The sequence below is a fragment of the Neltuma alba genome, unplaced genomic scaffold (genome assembly GCF_004799145.2).
Source record: "Neltuma alba isolate B1F8T4 unplaced genomic scaffold, ASM479914v2 tig00011398_pilon, whole genome shotgun sequence".
In the NCBI taxonomy this organism is placed as follows: domain Eukaryota; kingdom Viridiplantae; phylum Streptophyta; class Magnoliopsida; order Fabales; family Fabaceae; genus Neltuma; species Neltuma alba.
The window spans coordinates 177,224-201,869 of NW_021636087.1; the positions used below are offsets into that span (position 1 = coordinate 177,224).

General features: G+C 32.3%; 2 protein-coding genes and 1 pseudogene across 2 annotated transcripts; 2 read left to right on the forward strand and 1 right to left on the reverse strand.

Annotated features, from left to right (window-relative positions):
- The first annotated feature begins 2,465 nt into the window (after nt 1-2,465).
- LOC114712847 (E3 ubiquitin-protein ligase RING1-like) lies at nt 2,466-5,060 on the forward strand. Its single transcript, XM_028897401.1, has 3 exons — nt 2,466-3,309; nt 4,249-4,343; nt 5,041-5,060. The coding sequence occupies exons 1-2, from the start codon at nt 2,466-2,468 to the stop codon at nt 4,281-4,283; spliced, it is 879 nt and encodes a 292-aa protein (XP_028753234.1). The 3' UTR covers nt 4,284-4,343; nt 5,041-5,060.
- A 612-nt stretch (nt 5,061-5,672) lies between these two features.
- On the reverse strand, nt 5,673-13,490 carry LOC114712902 (uncharacterized). Its single transcript, XM_028897461.1, has 5 exons — nt 12,967-13,490; nt 8,576-8,685; nt 8,120-8,491; nt 7,160-7,790; nt 5,673-6,220 (listed from the first exon to the last, which is right to left on the reverse strand). Exons 1-5 carry the CDS (start codon nt 13,211-13,213, stop codon nt 6,132-6,134), a joined length of 1,449 nt encoding a protein of 482 aa, XP_028753294.1. The 5' UTR covers nt 13,214-13,490; the 3' UTR covers nt 5,673-6,131.
- Nucleotides 13,491-22,270: 8,780 nt separating this feature from the next.
- LOC114712908 (uncharacterized) lies at nt 22,271-23,110 on the forward strand (annotated as a pseudogene).
- The last annotated feature ends 1,536 nt before the right edge of the window (nt 23,111-24,646 follow it).

A 24,646-nucleotide genomic window follows, 5' to 3' on the forward strand; every position in this document is an offset into this window, starting at 1 on the left:
AAAATATTACATATAATAGTCATTAAAAACTCTAATAAAAGCTTTGAACACAATAAAAACTTGTTGAAAATTCTAATAATCAATAGTTTCAAATTATTAACAAATATAAAAGCTCTAAATAAATGGGTCCATAGTTCTATACAATAGTCTCAAATCTTAAAAAAAAATGATATTATATAAAGGGAGAGTTACAATTCAATGAGGTCCCAAATAAGGAAAATAATTAAAACACAAGTCTTAGAGGTTGTCATTCTCATTATAGGACATGTCATTATAGACTGTTGAGGTTGTTATTAGGACTTTTTAGCAATTATTTTTCTTATGTGGGACGTGATTGTAATTCCTCCTTATATAAATATGATAAAAAATTTATAAAAAAAAAGGGACCGGGACAGGACGACCCTGTCCCATGTCCTATCCCGTCCCATCTCGTCCCGATTTGCCTTGTTTTGAAAAATTTCAGGACAGGTCTGTCCTGTCCCAATAAGGCCAGGACCAGAACAGGCTGATTGGGACGGGCCGATGTTGAACACTCCTAAGTCTAATTGTTTATATCTCATATTCCTAATTTAATGAAAAAATAGTTAATGATAAGATGGCACATTGCCTTTTAATTTAATTAGTTATGATAAAATTATGATGTAAAACTTTATATGCACAAATATTCCCTTTGTACTTTTATTCCTTTCTTCTGCTTGCTTCTTCTTCAATGGTGTTCTTTTTTGGCTTTAACTAAGCTTTATTCAATTATGTTCTCTATATTATTCCTATTTATTTTCATTTCACTAGAAACTGTTAAATTATCTTGTAAATGACGTTCTATAATAGCTAGTTTATTGGGAGAATTATAATGGGGTCCTAATAGAGAAAAATAATTGTTAAGAAGTCTCAATAACAATCTAAACAATTTATAATAACAAGTTTCAGAATAGAAAATGATAACTTTTAGGATTTGTCATGTAATTTTTTTTTTTTAACATCATTATAATTCTTCCTAGTTTATTTACTAGGACCTAACTCCAAAAGACCCTGTCAAATCCTACTATCCTTAGCTAGGTCATTCTAAGGTTGGTTGATGGATCAATCTGATTTGGCCAGTGCCCAGCTAATGGTAGATGATAAATTATAAAGGACAAGGAAAGTCATATTGTGTGTGTGTGTTTTTTTTTCCCTCATTACAAGTATCCTCTTAATGAAAATAATCTTGTTCGAATTACTATTATGTATTAAATGTAAGCATTTTTGCTAATAGGAATTCGACTATTAGTTCACTATATTATGATGGATTAATTCTTTCTACTAGACCTAACTTTGTTGACAGAAAAATCATATTGTTAGCTAGTTAATTAATAAAAGTATATCTGTATGAAATTTTATAAGTTATTTAGAAAATATATAGATTTGATGAGGATGATTTATGAATATTTTATTAAAATTTTCATGTTTGGTATTCGTATTGATTTATTATAGCATAGTATTAAAATCCAACTCTGGACAATTAATCAAACCAATGAACCAATTAATCTCTTAATCAATCTAGTCAAGAGTTTTATACGGATTGATTGGATTATATATATATATATATATTTCCTTATTGAGCCTGAAACTACATTGTTTTTAGTTTAAAAGGAAAAAAATTATAGTCTATCATATTTGTACTTTTATTACTTTATTTGTAGTTTATACTCCTCTGGTCCTAAATATTAAGCCATTGTACAATGAGTATATGAATATTTTATTTACTTGTAAATTAATATCTTTTTTATTTAGAAATTATTTTAATTATGATCGATTTTGATTCTGAATTGAATCACTATCTCTACTTATTCATTTACCAATCTATTCAATACATTGATTTATGATTTGATTAATTTTAATTTTTATGTGTTCTTATATATACATATAAATATATATGATGATTATTTGACTATGTTTGATTTAAGTAGAGTTGGGCCTAATTAGAATTTGGAAGTAGTTCTCTTAAACACATGTTTTTGCATTTAGTGCTTGTTTAAAATGATAAATAAGTTTTTTAAAAACGACTTTTCAATGAGAATTTTATCTCAAACTTACGTGAATATGCATGTTTAAGGTGGGAAGAGAAGCTTCCCAGCTACGTACAAATATGATCACAAGTGATATCTTCTCATGGCATGCATGCTTAATTCCTGGAAGAAGCCCAAAGCACTTCAATAACTTCGAATTGTCTTTCAAGAAAGCTTTACGTACCATGTATGTTTCATGAAGCTTGAAACACCCAACAGTAATGGAAAAAGAATCACTTCCTTTTGGCCCCAAAGCCATCCCTTTCATCCCCTTCAACCTCCGCTTTCTTCTTCGCCTGAAGCCCTCGTCAATCAATTTGCAGTATGATCATTATAAATACTCCCGTCTTCTTCCTCAACACTCAAAATCTCTGCACCCTCAAAGAAGCTCGACAATAATATTATAATTGCAATTAATCTATGGATATGAGTGGTGATCGTCTTCGCGTTGTCGCCAATGGTGTTCCAAGAACCAGAACTTTCCACTATTTCTGGTGCCAAACTTGCCAGCGCGCTGTCAGAATCCCCTCCTCTGCAAACCCTAATTTCTCTTTCTGCCCCTTTTGCTCCCGTCAATTACACCTCGAACTCGATATCACGAGGCCCAGGCTTCTCATGAATAATCCTCCTAATTTGCAGCCTTCACCTGCCGCTCAATTGATCAACGGATTGGCTCTCATTCTGGATCCATCCATGAGAGAGCGAAACACTCGATTCGATCGAACAATTCGATGGACTGAAGAAACCGAAGAAGGACCGAATTCTCAGACCTGGATGACTCTCCGATTCGTGAGACCAACTCGTCCACAACTACACCTTCCCGGAGCCACCGAAGAAAACAGGCCGCCTCCGGCAGCAGACTCCGCCATCGAAGGGTTGCCGACGGTGAAAGTGACGGAAACACAATTGGCGACCGATCCGAATTGCGCGATTTGCAAAGACGAGTTTCAGATTGATATGGAAGTGAAGGAGTTACCGTGCAAGCATTTCTATCATTCGGATTGTATTACTCCTTGGCTTCGCATTCACAATACGTGTCCTATCTGCCGCCATGAGCTGCGAAGTGCTTCATCTTCTTCTTCATATTCAAATTTCCGTCAAGATTTCTCACATTTCGACTATCGATATGGATTTAGGTTTGAAGATGCTACAGAAGGTTTGAACTGGATTTGGAGCCAGCTTGTTTCGTTCCGACCTGTGCGTGCAATTGTAGAATGGGCTGAGAGATTTTTGTTTGATTTCCCGGAAAATCATGATCGAGGAGGTAAGCTTCTGTTATAAACCCTTTGAAGCACCAAATACGCCAACATATCAATGATACTGAACTTTTATTCTACTGAACTTTTATAATTCATTTACCACTTGTTTTGATGGAACTAAAAAAAATTTAAATTTCACCAAATTTTTTAAAAATTTTTTATTAATTCTATTCTGAATTTAATAACTTTTCAACTTTACTCACATTTAATATATACAAATTTTAATGAAATAACAATTTTACATATCAATACATGGAATGCAAAATAATATATTTAAATGAAAATTTTGATGATGTAATTTATAAATAGAATGTAAAAATTCTCTCTCTAACATATAATATAAATAGGATCATAGAAGTATATTGTTTTGCCAAAAAAATAATTAATAATATAGTGATATTAATTCTTAATAATGTGCATAGTGTTTTGGACTATTGGTGTCTGTGAAAGACACAAATATGTTTTCCACCTAAAAAATCTTGCAAGTGATAAAGTTAAGAAATTTCTATAAAAATGTGTAATTATTTACAATCAAGTATTGTCAAAACATATTAAAATGTTTTTACCGAACCTGATTTGAAATTTATTAATTTCAAACTTCTTTTTGTAGGATTCTCCCGTGAACATATGCATAAATATAAAAGTTGATAAATATAGAAAAAAACAAATATGAAAAATAAAAATCATTCCAACTGAGTTTTCAATATTTTGAACACACTTTTTAGAGATGAATAGATAGGTACGTATGTGAATAGGGGCATTTTGGGTAATTAACATTTTTCTGAAATGTCACTAAATGACCAAAGTTTACAATTGATAATTTCATAATTTCAGGGTACTAAAGTGTGATTTTATATCTACATTTAGTCCCAGAAATGTATTAAAGCAATGGGTTGGTAGGCTTTAGAAAGAGCTTAACAAAAAGGTTTGTGAGAATTATGCAGGTGGCCCGTGGTGGCGCTCATTGTTCATGTTATAGTCTGATATCATCTGATCTCATGCGTTAAACTTGTTTCATTCATATGGCTGCAACAAGAAGGTAACATTCTCCTATTTATACACTACATAGAATGGTTTCAGCATTTCTTCAACTAACCAAACCTACTAGGCTGCTACTGTAGTTGAATATCGTGGGAAGCCCAATTTCCCAAAAACAAAAGGAGAGGAAAAGTCTGCATTTCTTATACCTTGTTTTAGCTTTTGTGTCAAGTGTTTCAAAGTTTCTTTCCTTAAAAGATAACGGGAAAGAGGATTTGGAACAGACCGCCTGCTGAGGTGTTGGCTATTCTACAGGAAGATTTGTTGGAGCTGGGTAGCTATCGTAGAGTGTTGATCTAGCTGGGGTTTATCCCCCTGTGTTCCCAAAAAAAAAAAAGATAATGGACTAAAGTGGAGAAACAGAGAAAAATAAGTGAAGTTTCGTCTTAGTCCATCTTTTCTCTAGCTGGAGGCTCTCCTGTCTCGCTCCTCCAATTTCTTTTTCACCGACGCCAAAGCTTATACATGTGAAAATAGGACCCGATTGTGGTCCTGCAATTATGCAATTTCTCTAGTTTGTTTTATGTGTGATCAAACGTTACATAGTAAAAAAGTAGATTTATGCGCTCATGTAATAGCATAGTAGTAGAGGTAAAAAAGCCCGCACAATTATGGAACTGCATTACTCCAAAAGATTTGGTTCATTCCCCTCATCTCTCTCTAACTTATGAGTTATGACGTGACGTTATGTGTTGAAGTTGAAGCAGCAGTTGAGGCAGTACGCGATCTTAGATTGGAGGAATGCATGATGCAGATTGTATAGTTTCGCAAGAAATTGAAGAAGCAAAACACAGGGAATACAAATTTCAAGGCCACTAAAGCTTAGGCATAACACATAATATTATAACAGTTGCTGCATGCCGTACATAATTGTATACGCACCATACACAGTCCATAGCATACACACACAACATATTTACTGTACTGTACTTCTGCTTTTCTTCTTTTCCCATTTTACTATCTACTACAAGATATATACAAGATTTTATTGTTGTTTCATCTCACTTCATAAAATCCTTCGACAATTTTCATTTTGCCAAATTTTTAATTATTCATTTTCCTTTTGGATAAATTAGTCTGTACCACAAAAATACTAAATATGTTTTTAGAAATATGTTGACGTTGATCAACAAAGAAACAATTTGGGATTGGCTTGAAAAAATGTTTTCATACTTCTCATATATTTATATTGTACATCGCAAAATTACGTCCAAGCCCTGAGTTTCAGCGTGTCTTGAAATTATAGATCTAGTATGTCTTGTGGATAGAAAGAAGGGAGAAGTATAGTGTGATGAACACATGACTTTTTTCTGGATATTTGCTGGAGAAGTTTTGACAGTTAAACATTAGAGTCTGATGCGCAAAGAACCCATAATACTTGGCATATCATACACTTGAATGGATACAAAAGACGGTTCTTCTCGCATCTGGAAGCCACTCTTTGCTCTTAATGAGTGGTGCTGTTAGTTTTGATTTACAAAAAAAACAAGCAATAAAACCTTATGAAGAAACATATAAGCACATCACTTCTTTTGAGACCCACTCTGACATGGTTATATATTTCCCCATAACTGACTTAGTTTACTTACCTTTTATAGATGAAATCTACCATCTACCATTCTCTCTATGTGATAACTAAACGGGAGGCCTGCCAACTTTTTGGCTTTGACCCTTTTTATCCGCTTCTGATTTAAAAGGAGCTTTCAAAGCGCCATTACGCTGTTGTCTCCATGCCGGGATTTGCAGATCCTTCATTTGGCAATTTCTCCATATCTTTTACACTCTGATATTATGGAGAAAGACAAAAGAGACAGTACACAGATAGCATATAAAATACCAAGATCAAGATTTCCCCAAGAGAATCACCACACGCTGATGCTGCACCAAAGAGAGAAAGAACAGTGTGCTTATGTACTGAGAGAATATAGAAATCAAAGTTTTAAGATAACAAAGCAATACGGCCTGAATAATATGATTTTACTCCGGCAAGAGAGAGAGAGAGAGAGAGAGAGAGAGAGAGAGATGATTTTATTCATGAACAGACGAATTTCATAATACTATTAATGTTTTTAACCATTACCAATTAGTCCTGACCCTCATCAGCAACTTCACAGGCACCAAATGCAATAAAGAAAATAGGCGAGAGAAAATGTGCAACATTTTTTTTAGTACCCTTTTTTTAATAGGGGCAAATGTAAAACAATTTATCAATTCAATACATTTCTCGATATGTAAAGAGACTTATATAGAGGAACAGAGTGGTAATCAATGTAACATGTAAGATGCCTCTACTTTAATGTTTGATGCAAACTTTTTGTCTAAGGGGGGCTTCTTGAATCCTTTTTAATTAACATCTGCATTATACCAATTAAAAATCACTTATAATTGTCCTTAGGGGACAGATCAATTTAGCATCTAGAGACTCCTTTTATATTCTTCTACACTATTACCCAGTGACGAAGCAAATCTTGATTTAAGTTGCCTAGTTGGTAGAACGAAAGCGCATCAGAAGGAGAAGCAACGTTCCATCATAAACAATGTAACCCTCAAAAACAAAAATGTCTCCCCCATCTCGGATATGCAAATAAATGACTATGCATATACAATAATGTCACTACTGATGAAGTAAAGAAAAATTAGTAATCACTCTGACGTGATGTTCAGCCGGGGGGATAGCAGCTAGAGACTAACAAATAGCAAAGTATTTATAAGAATCTTTAAAATGTCAGAAGCATCAGGTAAATCTTATCATTAGTGCCGATTGGAGCAAAGCATAAAAAGTGATAGGAAATATCCTACTAGAGAATATGAACTTACATGAAGATAAGGAAGCAAGTGACCGATTTATTGGCTTCACAGCTTTTTCTTTGCCGAGGCCAGGTCTGGAGCCATGGGTTGTAGGTGCCTGATCTGGGGATATCCCAGACGTAGGGTTCACAAAATCTGAGGGAGGAGGAGCAGCAGATTTAAAGGATGGGTTAGAATAAGATTTTGGGGATGATCTCGGAGGATATGAGAAGCCACTGTATGGACAAGGGTCAGGTGGATGCCCCGTCTCAATAGAAGGTGCAGGTGATGACGCTTGACAGTCAAAACAAGGGGATCGGTTAGCAGAAGTTGGGGATACTGGTAAGTGAGAAGGAGAATGATATGGTGAGATTGAAGGTTCAGCAGCATCAACGGGCTGTGGGGATGGAGCAGGGGCAGAAGATGGTGCCTCTCCATGAAACATGCCCTTAAAATAAGATGATAATCTGACTTCTTTGACTTTGCCAAAGTTTGAGTTCCCACGGCCAAGATTTTTCTCGGTGAAGCCCGATATTATTCTAGCCAATTCAAGGTATCTCTGAGGTGGAATTACTCCAAACGTTGACGTGACTGAAACCTGCACTGTCACTGGGGGAGCTACTGTTGAGCCAATTTCATTTGATAATTGAACGTAAACATTCTGCATGAAAAAGTAGAAACAGGATCAAAGACAGGCAACTCATAATATAAGCATTCCTTGTCTTCAACAAAAAATATTTTATATTATAAATTCTTCTCAATAACTAATTTCCCAGTCTATGTTTTCTACATTAATTTAGAGTTTTGCCTCGTCCTTAAATGAATATTTCAATATATATTGCATATCAACAAATATCCAACAATAAAAAGGCTATAGTGGTACAACCCACTGATAATCATAAGGAAATCAGAAATCTATATGCACTTTCAAAACCAAATTGCATTTCCTACTACCCAAAATAAAGAGTGAAATGGATAGTAAGACTATACCTCATCGGATCTTAGATCCAAGTCCAATCTCAGCTCATTCTTGAAGTCATCAAAACCATCCAGTATTTCATTTATTGAACTATTGAGAGTAAAATTAAACAGAATCTCAGGCATCTGAATAATAGGACCCAGCTGCACAGGTATTACAGATATGCCTCCAGGTACTGTTGCAATCTCAAACATAGACGCATTCCCAAATATTGATGTTGTCAAAGTTAGATTAGATTGTTTGAGGAACAGTTCAACCAGTGATGACCTCAGCAGACTCAAGTACACTGAGTTTATTGGAACATTCAGTGGCTTAGAGAGAACACCAAACGTTACATTTGCGAAGTTAGGTGTACCACTTTTGTGTATGGATAAAATAGCTACCTGTTAGGAGCAAGAAGCCTAAAAGTCATTTTCTGTATTTGAACCAAGACTGAAAAAAATGAGAGGAGAAGCTCGAGGACAAACCTCTGTATTTGGGACACCTATTTCACCGTATATATCATATTCTAGTATTTTAATGTACGGAATCAGCTGTGAAACTGGCTTTTCCAGTTTGAAGGATGCTTGAACAGTAGCTGAAATCCACAAAAGAAAAGCATTAAGAAACTTATAAAAAAAGTATAATTAGAAAAATGATAAAGGAGAGGTCTTAGGAAAGAGTTGGAGAAAAGAGTTAAAAGTGTTTTGACAAACCACATCATTGCACAGCATAAAATACATGAACAAAAAAGGACTTTGCTTTCACCATTACATGATTGCCTTAGAAGGGTTTATTCCTGTTGGAGATAGTAACACACCCAACCCATCAGAGGATTGGCCCATAAATTATTTTACTTCCGACTTCATCAACCTGGTTTTAAAATCTCGGGCAAGTGGGAATAGTCTTTTGTATATAAACAAAGAATACACGGGAACAGTAGTATTTGAGGATCCCCGTATAACAGTTCCAATAGTCACCACCCCAAAAATGCACAGTAATTCAAAAGCCATCCTTATTGAACAAACGCCACGAAGCTATTTTACAACAGTGAGCAGCTAAGTACAAAATATTCAAATTCATTAAATTAATTATTGATGAGTGAAGCTGTCCAGCCTCTATACCGATCGGCAGCATTATGCCCTCATTATTTTGTCAGGCTAAATAGACAAATACTTAGGCAACAGACCTGCCCAGCGTAGCCAACGATCTAGGAGAATCTAATCTAGGTTTAATCCTCTAAAATCAGAACAGAGAGGTGCGACTGAGTCCTAGGCTAAATAGGAATAATTAAAGGAATTAAAAATAAGATAAATAAAAAGGGCTTACGTGAGAGAAAAGTCCCTGCCATGTTCAGCGACTTTCAACCACAAGTGATAACTCATTTAAATCAGTAACTATTAACAGATTCAGCATAAAATTATATACTAATTATAAAAAACTGCTCAGATGGTCATCTGAAAAGTAAAAAGACAAAGTTATTCAAGCTTCTGGAACATGGTAAAAAATGAAAGCCACGTCATGACTGAAAAGGCCACAGCCAGACCGTTCAAATGACAATGAATGCCTAGGATTCATGTCAAAAAGGGTAGAAGCAAAAATAATAGCAAAAAATATGTCAGTCTGGCAAGATCAAGAAGTTATACTCTGCGAAACTTTATCATATTCTTATCTGAACTGCAGAATTAAATCTCAAAAACATAGAAATTTACAATAGACTTGAGTTGTGCGTTATTGCAGAGATAAGCTGCAGCATTCATCAGCATCACAGGTATAATCATTTATTCATGTTTCATGAGTGATAATAAGTGCAGTAGGATCTCCGACAGCTCCTTTCCTTCTTTAGTTATCAGCAGTAGTCAACTCTTTATTGCTATCAATTCTCCGTTGTTTCCTTTTCTAATTTGTCATCGATTGTATGTATTTCCTTCCTTTTCTCTGTTGCGAGATTCTCAGGAACTCCATAGCATTTCCTCTGCCTTGAATTTTGAATATATGTACTCATTTCATTTGGATAAACACAGAGCCTCAAACCATGAATTATATTGAAATATTTTGAAATAAGCATTAACCACCAGTCCAATTAGTCCTCACAGGCCTCAGAACAAAGGCAACTACAGAGACTAATTAGCATTATTCAATGGCAACACATTAAACATAGGGACCCCTCATCATTAGCAACTCTTAGCATATGATGTTGTACTCGACCTCCTCTGTATGTCTTTGAAATTTTTAAGTTAGATTTTTCTTCATTATGTCGTACATGCTCTTTCTCTCCAGTTTTGATATGTGTAAGAGCTAGGTATGTCGGGTCAGAACCGATTAGCATAATTTAGAAAAGTTTATTTCTTTCTTTCAACCAGAAAAAAAGAAAAAAAGAAAAACTGGATATCAGAAGACCAAGATTGGAATCAATTTCATTCTAAATGATATCATATTTCTTTTTCAGCTTTAAATCTCAGGAAACTTCATGGTTGAAAAGATGACTTGAAAAATGGGAGGTTCTTGTGTATAATACAGGTTTCATGGAGTGAAACTCATTTAGTTGCGTCATGTGAACAACTAGTAAATTGATATCCGTCACTGATCTCACTCAAATCTTCTTATGCTGTCATGGGTCACCTGAACAACAACCATTAAATTGAATCATATTCTTAATTTGTTCCAAGCAAGGAAATCGAATGGATTTTTAAGTTATGGCTTCCATTGCAAACAATAGATTCAAAAAAACTTCATTCAATATAGACTACATTTATATCTGATCAAACAAAATCAAGGAACAAAAAACCAGACCGGAGATTAAACCGGTCGAGACATTGGGTCAAGGGTTATTGGTCGGACCGTGGTCGAACCGTGGTCAAACCGTTCATATTAAAATAATACAGTTTAACTCAATATTAAAATAAAACAAAATTTATAAATAATAATCATTCAAAAAAATATAAGAAAGCACGAGTGTTAGGACACCAAAATTCAAATCATCTAAGCCAAGCACTAGGAGATCACACATGTCGGAAATCAAGCAATCAATCATATCATTCTAACACTTTTAAAAAAGTTTAAATGGAACAGCGCTATGTCATAGTCACCTACAGGCTACAGCTACTAGCCTGCTACGCATTTAAATTATTCACAGGAAATAGGAAGTATGGGCTTGGATTTTAAATTAACCGTTGTGGTTTCCCATGTTCCAGCAATTTTTTTGATGTCATTATTTTTTCTTTTCTCAATGTGCAGCAGTGAGCAGACTGACGGTATGGTATCGTTCTATCATCTCAATCACTTTCCAGTTTCTTCCTTCAACCGCTCTTTTACTTCTCTTCTTTACTCTCTTCGTCCTTCTCCATTTTTCACTTGGCCAGACAAGGAAAGAAAATAATGGAGCTTAGGGAGCAACAACTCGAGCATGGCCTTACCAGAAAAGAGCAATAGTAATGAAATGAGAAGTGGCTGAAGCTGAGAGCAATAGCGACGCAGGCAAGAAGAGAAGAGGAGTTATAGTGACGACTTTCCAGAAAGAGGACGGCGATGGAGTTTTTCTGTTAAGGGATCTGGTAAGGGGAGGGAAAAGAAAGAAAACCGGCGACCCACCGACACAACGGTTTTTCCGGTTTTCACCGGTTTTTTCCGATCCGTTCCGGTTCGATTTGAATCCGGTTCCTTCTTCAAACCAGACCGGACTGGAAGCCGGTTCACCGGTTTTCCGGTTGAACCGGCCGGTCCGGTCCGGTTTTTTTTTCATTGAACAAAATAGAAGAAAGACTATGTAATTTTCTATCTTACTTCCAAAACTGAATTTCAGAAAACTAATTCCTGTCCAAAGAGAGAAATAGTAATCCTTTGTTTTCACTTTTCAATCCTTTCCCCCCTTTCTTGTCATCTAAGCGCGCTTGTGTCAGTCATCTTGACATGTGTAAAGGGCCAAACTTATATGTCCTCCTAAAATCTCTCTAGATCACGACTGCCAAAAAAGACCTTCTACAGAGCAGGAGATCCACAATTTTCTCTTCCTAGATTTAGTCTCCTATTTTTTGGTATGGGTGGCGCAAATAAGTCTATCAGCACTTCCTAAGGTGCAATTGATAAGTTGACTATTAACGACAAAATCGCAAGTTTTATCTTGAATATATATTTTTTAAATTTACTTATAGACTATAGTTAATGTGTGCTTCCATATATAGCCTTTTTAACTAGATATAAATTAAATCAAAGAACAGAAAACAACATGCTTAGTTTTAAGGATAATTTTAAAGACATACGAAGTTTCAGGACATATGTTTGGTGATCCATATACATATCACAGTCAGGAAGCTATCAGTTGTCTAATCTGCAGGAGCAGCATAAACAAGACGTCTAACACAGACATAAGATAGTACTGTCACTCCCATTAGCATGTGTCATCATATAGATCATGTTGAAAGAACTCATCCCCAAAATCTAACAAGGAAACATTTTGAATTTACTCATTTACGTATCCAAAGTTATAGAGAAATATGATCATAGAATAATCTGGCTAACAACTGCACCCCGACCTCTCAAAGCAGAAGGATTCCTCGATCGAAAGAAAGAAGTAAAAGTTAACAGCACTTGGTTCATAGCATCACAGACAAAATCTGAGATCGATCGACAACTACAGACCCGAGATCACCAATAACACCCTCAGGATGTTATCAAGCGCATCAGGACCAAGAAAGAAAATAACCAAATAGACCACAATTAGAATAATTAGAAGATTAGAATCAATCAATCAAAATGTGAAATTAGAAATTCACATTTACTAGATTCACCAAATCATGCCAATTTGTTCACAACATGGTGAAGGGGGGGGAAAAAAAAAAAAAACCTAGCCATTAAAGAGGGAAGGAAAGGGAAAACTCACCACTTTGCTTAATTGCATCGCTGGCATCATACCGAGTCTTTATCGCGAACCTAGGGTACACCCAGAAAACCCCAGAAACCAAAGCAGAAAGACTCAAGATCAAAACGAAGAGGCACTTGAAACTGAACTCATTTGCAAATCTTTGAAGAACCACCGAACATCCCCGGCAGAGGAGTCCCGACGAAGCTGGATCCTCAGGGTCATGGCTCTGCCGTTGCTGCAGATTTTGCTGTTGAATTTTGCCCATTCGCAAAGCATCTGGAATACCCAAAACCTTCACAAACTCTCTCTCTCTAACCAGAGGTGGCAGGACGCAGTGTGTCCCTCAACAACAAGGAGAAGAAGGGTCTCGACAAGTGTACATGAGACAAGTGTTGATGGTGGCAAGCCTATTCAATTAACATTTAACAACTAGAGAGAGACCCGTTGTCCCACCTTTCTCTCTCTAAAAAGGTTCACTATCCACTACACTCTACACACAAAGTACAATCTCTCTCTCTCTCTATAGATTTTCTTCTATTTTATGCAGTCGATGCTTTTTAGGCTACCGAACGTTGAGGAGAAGCAAAGGCGAGGGAGAAAAGGACAGCGTGTTGGGACATAAAGTGGAGAAAGTTGTATCAGCCATATTATCGCCTATGCCAAGAAAAATAGTTGGAATAAATAAATATAATACTCTTCCGGTTTTTAAAATAAAACATATTTAATTAATTTGATTAGATTATATAAGTTAGTTAATTATAAGAAATATAACATATTTTTTCTAAAACACCATAATCATTTTTTTAATATCCTCTCTCTCTTCTACTTAATTATTGTTGAGGGGTATCTATAGGAATAATTTAGAAAAAACTGATAAATATAAGAAATAACTCTTATATTTAGAATTTAAAATCAACTTAACAATTATGTCCTATATTAAGGATCGGAGGAATATATAACACTGATGAGAAATAACAGTTTTTTATCAACACCAATTACTCAAATGATGAAATGTCCTACTCATCTATAATTTTACACACTTTCCACTAATGTGAAAAATTGTATCACCCCTAGTAAAGATGGGAAACTGGTATTATGCTTGATTATTTACAAATTGTAAATAATATTGCTTAGGTACAATTTTTATATAATAAATGATAAAAAGCTAAAATGTTCCTATTTAAAAAAGTTTTTTTAAAAAGGATGTGAATTAAGCAAGTGAAATTTTTCTTTCTTTGATTTTGTACATAGTCGAAGATAAATTATGCCTAATTAAGAAGAGTTGTAGTCATTGAAGATAAATTGCATTTGGGTTCTTAAACAAATTTAAAATATCACCAATAAATATTGGGTTTAATAGAAAAGACTAGTCACTTACAATTTATCGTACAAATATTTGAATTTTTACTAAAAAAGCATTTATATTTAATGTCTAATAATACTTTAAATAGGACTGTTTCCAATAAAAAGGTAGTTGTGTCCAAAAAAAAAAATTTCAGGTATCCTTACTAAAAGTATAGAAAAAGATGATTTAGGTAAAATTGTGGTTGGGAATGGGATAAACATTGATAGGATTCCTTAACAAGTCAATCATAACATTGTTTAAAGCTTGTAATTGCATGGCACTTTTGTGCTTCGTAAGCTAAGGGATTGACCAATGCGCGCCACACGCGTGGACCATGAATTGCCTGGGCGAATACATATACTTATAAACAGGGTTACGCGTTTGGGAAGCATAATAATGAAATAGAATAATATGAAATGAAATTATAGGAGAATATTGAAAAGTAATTCTACCGACGTGATTGCCACGCTGGACGAAATAAAATAATACGTAGTTATTATCAATCAATCATCAATTGTCACTTATAAATCAGTTCATACGTTCCTCTCATGAGAAATCCCTTATTATGTGCAATTAATAAGAATGTTTTGAAAAAAAAAATATAAATTTAAAAAATTTTATATTTATGACTGAAAATAATATCAGCTTAATTATGAGTAATTATTTAAAAAAAAATATTTTTCACGTCTGTACGAATTTTAACTTGGGATTTTGTATTTAAGCTATTATAACTCTTTCCCCTCATAACGCTTTCTTCTGGTTTTAATATCCAAATTTCATACAAAATAGTTTTTTTTTAAGAACTATTTCTAATTAACTTGATAATATAGAATGAATATTAAATAGATGAATTCAAAAAGAATTTGATTTATAACTTGCTCTTTAATAGCATGCTCCTTTAACCTCATTCTTCAATTTTAGCTCAAAACATAAAATACACTATAGGTGAAAGGAAAAAGTGATTTTTTAAATGTAAAATGTCAAATATGTTCTTAAATAAAAATAATTATTATATAATAAATACAATAATGCAATAATATTTTATGAGAAAAATTGGTCAAAGCTCTCTAATTTAAAAATTAATTGTGCAAATGTGCCTATTTTTAATGAGTGTAATTTTTTTGAGATGTGTGCAACCTAACTTAAATTTTATGCAACATGAAAGCCATTTACTTAGAGATAAAATTATGTTTACAGAATTAAAAAAAATTATACTTGCTAAAAATAAGTTGTGCTCACTTGTGTGAATTCTTAAATACCTTTGCATATTTAATTTTTTAATCAGGAACTTTTAATCATTTTTTACTATTTTATATTTATACATTCATGTGATGAAAAGGAAATAGTTTTCCCAAGTGGAACCCAACAAGGCCTATGGGTATAATGAGTTGCAAGCCACATCAAATTCAAAAGCACACCAATGGAATGATCCTTTTGATTCCACTAGGCCTAGTTCTAATGGCTAGAGAGGCCCCCCAATCTTTGTATACAATTTTTGGGAAAAAATTATTATAACCATATAATTAAATAATAATACTTTTTTTTAGAGTTAATATAATTTTTTGTCGTTTAAATTTACTTTCTTTTTTATTTTGATTCCTCAAGTCAAAACACTGATCTCTATAATTTAATAAAAATATGAATCATTTGCTTTTTGAAAGATCAAAACTTATTATTTCAAACTTGAAAAACCAAATATAATATTAACCAATTTTTTTAATATTTGAGATCTGAACCATGAACTTTCTCATTAAAAAATGATCAAGTTGAATCATTAAAAAAAGAAAAAGAAAAAAAAGGGATGACTTATTAATTATGGGATGAAGTTGTGATGTCGGTGTAAAGATTAGGCAGCGAATATTATCAGATTGGCCAACGCTTTCCACTTCAACGTCACTGTGCGAGTTTGAATGTCCATTCTCCGTTGTCCATTACTCGTGTGTGCCTTCTCGCGACAGATCACCCTAACGATTTTTTTTATTTATAAAATATAAATTTTTATTTAATTACAGGAAAATAGTTTCTTTTGAAACACACCGACATCACAAATCACACTTAGTTTTTTTTTTTTTTGGGTTTTATTTTCAAGACTCAACAGTATCCTCCTTTGACAACAAATTTATTTTTGCTTACTTTTGAGAGTATCTTTCTAACACGTGACACATCATCTTTAAGGTTTTTTTTTCTAATTTTTAGAAATATTTATATTCCACAATAAAGTAATATAATAAAAATCAATTTAAGTTGATTTTTTAGTTTTAATTTAGGGTAAAGTGTTTCATATGCAATTTCACCCTTAACTTTTCTTTTTCTTTTTTTACAATTTTACCCTCAATTATTGAGTGCGGGGTAAAATTGTATTACTAAAAAAATAAGAGGTAAAATTAGACATGGAAAATAAAATTATGAGTAAAATTTCACATTTACTTTTTAATTTGGGGTTAAGGTACAATTTTGCTTCTGATCTTTAGGTGCGATTTTGACACTAAAAAGCAAAATTATACCTCAAAAATAAGATTGTGGGTTAACATTACATCTTAACCCTTTAATTTATCTAATAATTATACTTAAACGTTTTAATTGATTTCAATTTCAAGTTTTGCAAGTTCATTTTTTTGGTACCCTTTCTTCCCTTTCTTGGAGAGGTAGTTGAGGACTTTTTTTTTCGGGGGGGTTTAATTGAACATTCAACAAACTCTTAGCTTAATCTGCGTAGGGTTGCTTGTAAGAATTTATTTGGAATGTAATACCGAACAGGAAATAAAATAAAAAGATTGATAAGTTAAAGAATACAAAAAGGGTTATGTACTTCTTTATTTTAAGAATATCAAAATTAAATATTATTACATAATGGATGCAACCACTTAATTGACATTATATAAATATAATAAAAAAATTACATTTGTGTCCTTCACACTAAAGGGTACCTGAAATGACCTCAAAATTAATTATCACTTTCATTTGGTAAATTTATTTAATATTATGAAAACTTCACTTGTTGTGGCTTTTGATGAAATCAACAAGCTAGATCATGTTTGTAGCATAACTTTGTCAGAATTTTTATATTATATATTATTAATTCTAATTCACATCCTTTAACATCTCCAAGAGGCTATTTCAAAAAAAAAAATTATAATTTTAGAAATCAGTTACTTGTTTGGATTAGCTTGTTGATACTTTTCACATATAGGTGCAAGATGAGTGATAACTTGAAAAAGAATTCCATATGGCGTGTCTTTTGGGTAAAACAAGCAAGATGAGTGAATAACTTGAAAAAAACTTGCAAAATCATACTGTCCACTAATTTAAAGATTGTAGCAAAAAAAAAAAAGAGGGAAAATATTGGGATAATGTGGAATCTTGCAAATGGAAGCAAAAGTCAGAAATGGAATTGGATAGAGTAGGTAAGAATTACGAAAAAGGAATAATTATTAAAATTTTGAGATAATGATGGGTAGGTACCCCATTTCTGTGAAATCAGTTAAAGCAGCATCTATTGTAATCCTATTCATGGCTTGGCACAACCAATTTGCAATTGCTTGTTATCTTCTATTTTCTAAATTAGCTCACTTGCCTAACAATATAAAATAGAGTACTACATCATTGAATTTTTTTTAAAATATGCAAATTACACACTGCGTTATAAAAAGGTAATTTTTCAGTTTGGCTTTTGCAAAGCCCAGTGAGCCGTTTGGATTTTTTTAAGAAAAATACAATTTTACAAATACCTATAATTTTTTTTTCAATTTTTAATTTAGTACCTATATGCTTTCTAAAATAAATTCTTTGATTTTGCTCTGTTAGTACCGTTATTCTGTTACTTCTTGTATGAAGAGTTAATAATTCTAACAGGACTAGGTTACAGGGATAAATATCACTAATAAAGTTCTCTTTAGGCCTGGAGGTATATCCTGACCCTGATGAGCTCCCGGGATCTAACTCATCTAAACTTTTATTTACAAAAAAAAATATCACTAATAAAGCGAAGTTAAATGATTTAATGAAGAGAAAAAAGTATTAGTACCGAGTTTAAGATTAAAAGAAGATATAGGTACCTACAAAATAATTTTTCATTTTCTGAAGCACAGATCATAGTTTTTATAATTATATTACACGAAACTCTCCTAAATTTTGAATTATCTGCACAGATATAAGAATTTAAGAGTATCCATGGCAACGTTTCAAAATGATGTTGAAAGTTGAAACAAGTTTTTATTAACTTCCTTTGTATAAACTAGCCAGATATAAAATATTTATATTAACATCGCTGATGAATCTTAATCCAATTGATGTCATTAGTCAAAAATTTATGAATGCTTATGCAAGTAAATTTTTATTTCAAGTTTTGTTTTGATTATAATGCACTCCATATCGCTTTGAAATAAGAATGCATGCGCACATACATATACACATCAAAAAGGATATTGGAGTTGGCCAAAATGTTGACAATGAAACTAAAAGGGTCAATGCATTATCATATTTGATTCTTATTACAGGCCATGTTCTACAGTGTTTTTGTGTTTCTAACTATAAGTTATGGTATCTAAAGCATTACAATTTGTTTTTCACTGTTTTTTTTCCACATATGTCCTTGTGTTAGGATTCGTTATGTGGGATTTTAACATCATAATACAAGAGACCTCAATTGACTCACAAGATTCATGCTAGATACTATCTATCTCTTTTATTTTTTCGATTCTTAATACAAAAAATAGATAAAATAATTTAGAAGCATTAAGAATTTTTTTCTTTTGGCATATGCATCCGGTCTGCATTCCCAAAGGATTGAACTTGTGACCTTTGGTTAAGCTGGAATTTGGAACAATTCTTACTAGTTGATCCAGGTGGTCAGTGGTGGATTAAGAAAATTAATTGAGTTAGTTAATGGTAACAAATATATAGTGACTTTGTTAAATTACTCTTTCTAATCATGTATATTGAAACTACTATTTGATGGGAATCCATTATGATTAATAGAAATATTTTTTTAAAAAGTTATAAATTTGGAAATAAAATAAATTGAGGTTTTATAATTAGAATTAAACTCAACTTTTCAACTAGCTTTTAAGTTGAGGAGGTAGTGATTAGCATCTTATTATCTCCACTATGGATCCTTTCCTAAGATGTTACGAGGCAGTGAAGTGTGTTTTTTGTTTTGATATTGTAGGGTTTCTCATAGCCTTTTTTTATTAAAAAAAATAAAATATACTCAAATGTATAAACATATCCATGCATATATAAATACATATAACATACAGACGCATGTGTTTGTGTGGGTAATAACCATTGAAAATGTGAAATTGCAGCCTATAATGCCCATCTTTGTCTAATTTTTTGCCCTATGTTTTTTTTTGGAAGCCACTGCTTATAATGCCTATCCACGCATATCCAACTACATCTTTGAATTTAATAGAACGCACTATTATTCTCTTTCTTAAGAAACACTCCAATTAAATATTTTTATTTAATAAAAACAAACAGTTTCTGAGTGGAAAAATTTTAAATTTTGAGTTTTGACGGCACCAAAACGTAAAATTCTTGATCTTTGCCGCCAAAAGATTTCCTCTCGATTCCAAAAGGTCCCAAAGGCCCTTTTGGGCTGGCCATTACATGCTGGGCCGAAGCTTGTTTGTGTCTTATTGTTCTGTTGAAAATGTTTTTGAAGTTCAAGTTTCTTAAGCGATACCGAAAAAAAGAAAAAGGAAGCGAAAAATGTCATAAACTACTTTTTTCTTATTTGTTTTTGCAATTATATGTGCATTGGAAAATATTCTTCTATAAAATAACTCATCAGCAATAATGCAGTGTTTTATTAAATCAAATACTTTAGTATTTAAAAGTCACATTAGAATATTAGAGTACTAATTAATATCAAAGATAGATAAATAATTTATAAATATTAATAAAATTAGTTAATTTGATTATTCTATAACAAGTTTATGTTGTCTTTTCTAAACTACCATATCTAATAATGTATATTGTAATTATCTCTTGGTTGAAAACCTCTTAATATGTACAATAAATTTAGATACTTTGGGGAAAAATTATATATGGGAGAAAAAGTAAATTGGAGTATTATATTTAAGATCAAGTTTAACATTTCAACTGATTTTTATATTAATAATACTCCTCCGGTCCTTAATATAAGACCCATTTAACTAATTTGATTAGATTAAGAAAGTTAGGTAAGTTAGTTAATTATAAGAAATGTGACACATTTTTCCTAAAATATTATAATAATCTTTCTTAATACCCTCTCTTCCTCTTCTATTTAATTATGATTGAGAGAGTATCCATATGGGTAATTTAAAGAAAATTGATAAATATGAGAAATGAGTGTTATATTTAGGATCAAAATTAACTCAACAATTGAGTTTTATATTAAGGACCTGAAGAGTAACTAGTAGTAATATTAGAAGATGACTCATGTAAATTGTTTTTCATGGTGATTTAAAAGTCCTCACCTAATATTTGAGTGAAATTAAGAAATTCACTATTCATTTCACGTTTTTTTTTATTTTTACAAAAATTCTTTAAAAAAATCTTATTAGTTATAATTCAAATATTTTGAAAAAAAGAGAGTAATAACTCAAATACTTGTGACAAAAATCACAAAACCAAATACATGGTTAAATGTTAATGGCTAGTTGTCTCAATAATAACACCATCCACCACTCTTAGACAAGATTCTGAGCTTGAACTCAATATTAACATATTAATATGTCTGTGTATTTAATTGTATTATATAAAGAAAAACACATAGTGATTAGTGAGGGAGCAAGAGTTATCCATTTGCCCAAGCAAAACACAACGGTCATTAATCAAGTAGTTGTGGCGAATGAATTGAGAGGTACAATTTTGTTTGCAAAACCTAAAGAGCAAGAAATTGATGAGAATGTGAGAAGCAAAACCTCTTTCACTTTCACCACAAGATTCAAGGAAGCCCACAAATTCACTCATCCCATGTATTGGATTGGTTGCTCGTGAGTCCCAGAATTTCAAAGAAATGGACCCCACTTTTCCACTATGATTGAGATTCTCTATCTGAGTCTAATGGTCTATGATTTTTAGACATCACAAAGCTACCCCTTTTACCTTATCTCCTTCTTGTACAACCAATATTTTATACAAACAATATTTTTTTCTCCCAGCCCCAGAAGAAATAGATGCACCAACGGCTCTATGTCCCCATCCCACCTTTCCTTTCAATGATTTTAATTTTTTTAATTATTATACACTACATTTAGTTTTTAATATAAAAACTAATTGATTAATTTGAATATATTAAAAACATTAGTTAAATTAATTATTTATAATAAATAGGTATTGTTTTTACTAAGATACTCTTATTAATCATATGTATTAGTTAAAACTACTATTTAATAAAATTTTTTTATATAACTGCTATAAGGACTATTTAAAAAAATTGATAAATATGAGAAATAAGGTAAATTGAGATCTTAAATTTAATACTAAATTAAATATCAAACTATCTTTCATATTAAAAAAGGAATGTAGTATATTAGTAGTTATATTCAAAGTATAATTATCCAAGCAAATAATAAAAAGTGTTAAAAATGAGCCAATATTCCTAATAATTTTTATAGTATCTAAATCACTGTTCAGATAAAATTCAATTTTTGACTTGGAATCACATATCATGAAGCCAGGCCACAATCCCCATTAACTCATGAACGCAACAAAGAAAAGAAATAAAAAAATATTTCATATGTTGCATTTCCATAAAATGAAAATTCTCTATTTTTTGTTATAAACTAAAATTAAAATTAAAAAACCACATTAATTTATAATTTATGCTTTGTAGACCTGGTCTAATAGTCCAACATATATTTATCTCCATTTACCTTAACTGTACTCCATAAAACGTCAAAAAACTAAAAAAAAAAGAAAAAGGAACCTCAGCCTTTATATGATTAATTCCTCACCCACTTTTGCTTCCACTAAACCCACTCAGATCTTCTTCTCAATTCTCAAGAACACACAAACACGCAGAAAAAGCAAGAGAGAGATTAAGAAGAAACATGGAAGCTCTTCTCTCCCAATTCACCTTCCTCTCAGACCAAGCTTTAGAAGACAAGAACTTTGATCCATCCACCATAGAAGACCTAATGAAGCTCTTTGAGATTGAGTCGTACAAGGCCTGGGCAGCCATGGAGCTTGAGCAAGAGAAAGAGGAAGAAGAAGCAGAGGATGCTCTGCAGAAAGCTGAGGACTATCTCGACTCAGTGATGGAATCTGCCATGGATGAGTTCAGAAGCTTTGAACTTGAGCTTGAGAGGATGGAAAAATCTGAACTTGATAGCCTTGTTCAGACTGCTGAGAGTGGTAGAAAAATGGGTAGGTTAATGGAAAAGCTGCTTCTGTTGCTTCCAAAAGGTATATTGAAGCTGCTCTGAGTTCTGCTACTTCTTCCATGAAATCGGCTTGGAAAGGACTTTCTTCTGGCAAGGTTCATCCTTCTTAGCCTGAAAATGTGCTGATCAAATGTGTAACCACAATAAATTATTGATTTATTTTCAGATTTTATATGCATAATCTAGAAATGTACCCAAGTTGAAGAAGAACAAATGAAAATTTGAAGAACTAGTGTTCACGAAGCAGGAAAATTCATTTGTTTTGGGCAGATCTGATATAAAGTCCTGGTATTGAACTGATTAAAGATCATTCTGATTTGATTCTGGGTAGATCTGATATATACCAAGGCTTTTAGGATTTCAGGAAGCTTACTTTTGAACATTCCCTACTGATCTGATTGAACTATTGAACTGATGAAAAAGCATGTTTAATTTACTCTTTCTTCTTTTGATTTTCCAAATGGGTGCCTTCCTTGTTCTCTGTTTTTTGTTTCAGATGAACATAATGCCTTCTTTCTTGACTAAAATTAAAAGTAAAGTGGAATTTCGATCTGAAAGATTATTGTTTAATTTTCAAATTATTTGATTGTAGTTACTTGATTGTAATTATGCGGCCTGTTTGGTAGCATAAAAGCTGGGCAAGGTAAAGGCATATTACAAGGGAACTAATAAACTTCTTTTGGGTACTACATGGAAGCCTCTTTCCATGGATCAATCCATTGATTAAAAGCCTATTTGGTAGGATAAAAGCAAACATTGTTTTTGGAAAAGCCAAGAATTCGATTAGGCGTAGGAAAAGTCTTTCCATCGATCAATCCCCCTGGGGTTACGATATATCTCTCCTAGTGTGCAGGGCAATGTGGTCTCATGTTACCTTTGTTTACTTTTAAGATCACATTTCAATGTTGAAATATAATAAATACTACATTTAGTTTTTAATATAAGACATTATTTGATTTTTATTTTGATTTTAAATATAATACCCCAATCTACTTTATTTCTTATATTTATATATATTTTTTAAGATAGTCATTCTAATAATAGTAGTTTTAATCAATACACTTGATTAGTAAGGATATTTTAGAAAATATAACATCTATTTATTACAAATAACTAACTTAATTTATTTCTTTAATCTCCTTAAATTAGTCAACTAGTTTTTATAATTAGGACCGGAAGTAGTGTATAGGGATAATACCATCTAAATTTTACTTGATTTTGGTAAATTTCGGTAGTTTTTGATATCAAATTTTAAACTAGAATCAAAATGATGTCAAATTAGTACCATCTAGATTTAGGTAGTGTTTGGATAAAAACCAAACCATGGTTTCAGAAGTGTTTTTACGGATTACGAAGTAAATATGTGGAGGAGGTTACCTCGTTTTGCGGAAAAGTGCTTCTGAAACCACGGTTTTGGAGCACCCAAACAGAGCCTTAACTTGATTTTGGTGAATTTGAAATCAGTATTTTTTGCTTTGTCTATGAACATTAGTTACTAAATATAATTTCAAATTTTAAGGGGAAAAATACTAGTTTCAAATTTTAGAACTATAATCAAAATGATGTCAAATTTTAAGAATTAAAAATTATACTATGCCTATATTTATGTACTCCTTCCATCTCTTATTAGAAGATTCAATTTCTTGAATTGGTTTGTTTTTTTTATAAGATCTCTTTTAGGAATGCATTTTTACTCGCTTTACTCTTAATTAATATATTTTCTTTCATTAACTTTTTCCCATACATTCTCTCCTATTTTTTTTCTCACTTGCTTTTTCTCACTCACACTTGCTCATTTATAAATAAGGGTATATTTGAAAAAAAAAAGTACATTTCCAACATATTTATTATTTTAATTAATTTTAACAGTTTTTTTAAATCACATAATATAATTAAGTGAATCTTATAACAAGGGACGGGAAAAGAGAGTATATATGTATATAAACATGGAGTTTGTGGGATTCTGCACTAGAATGCT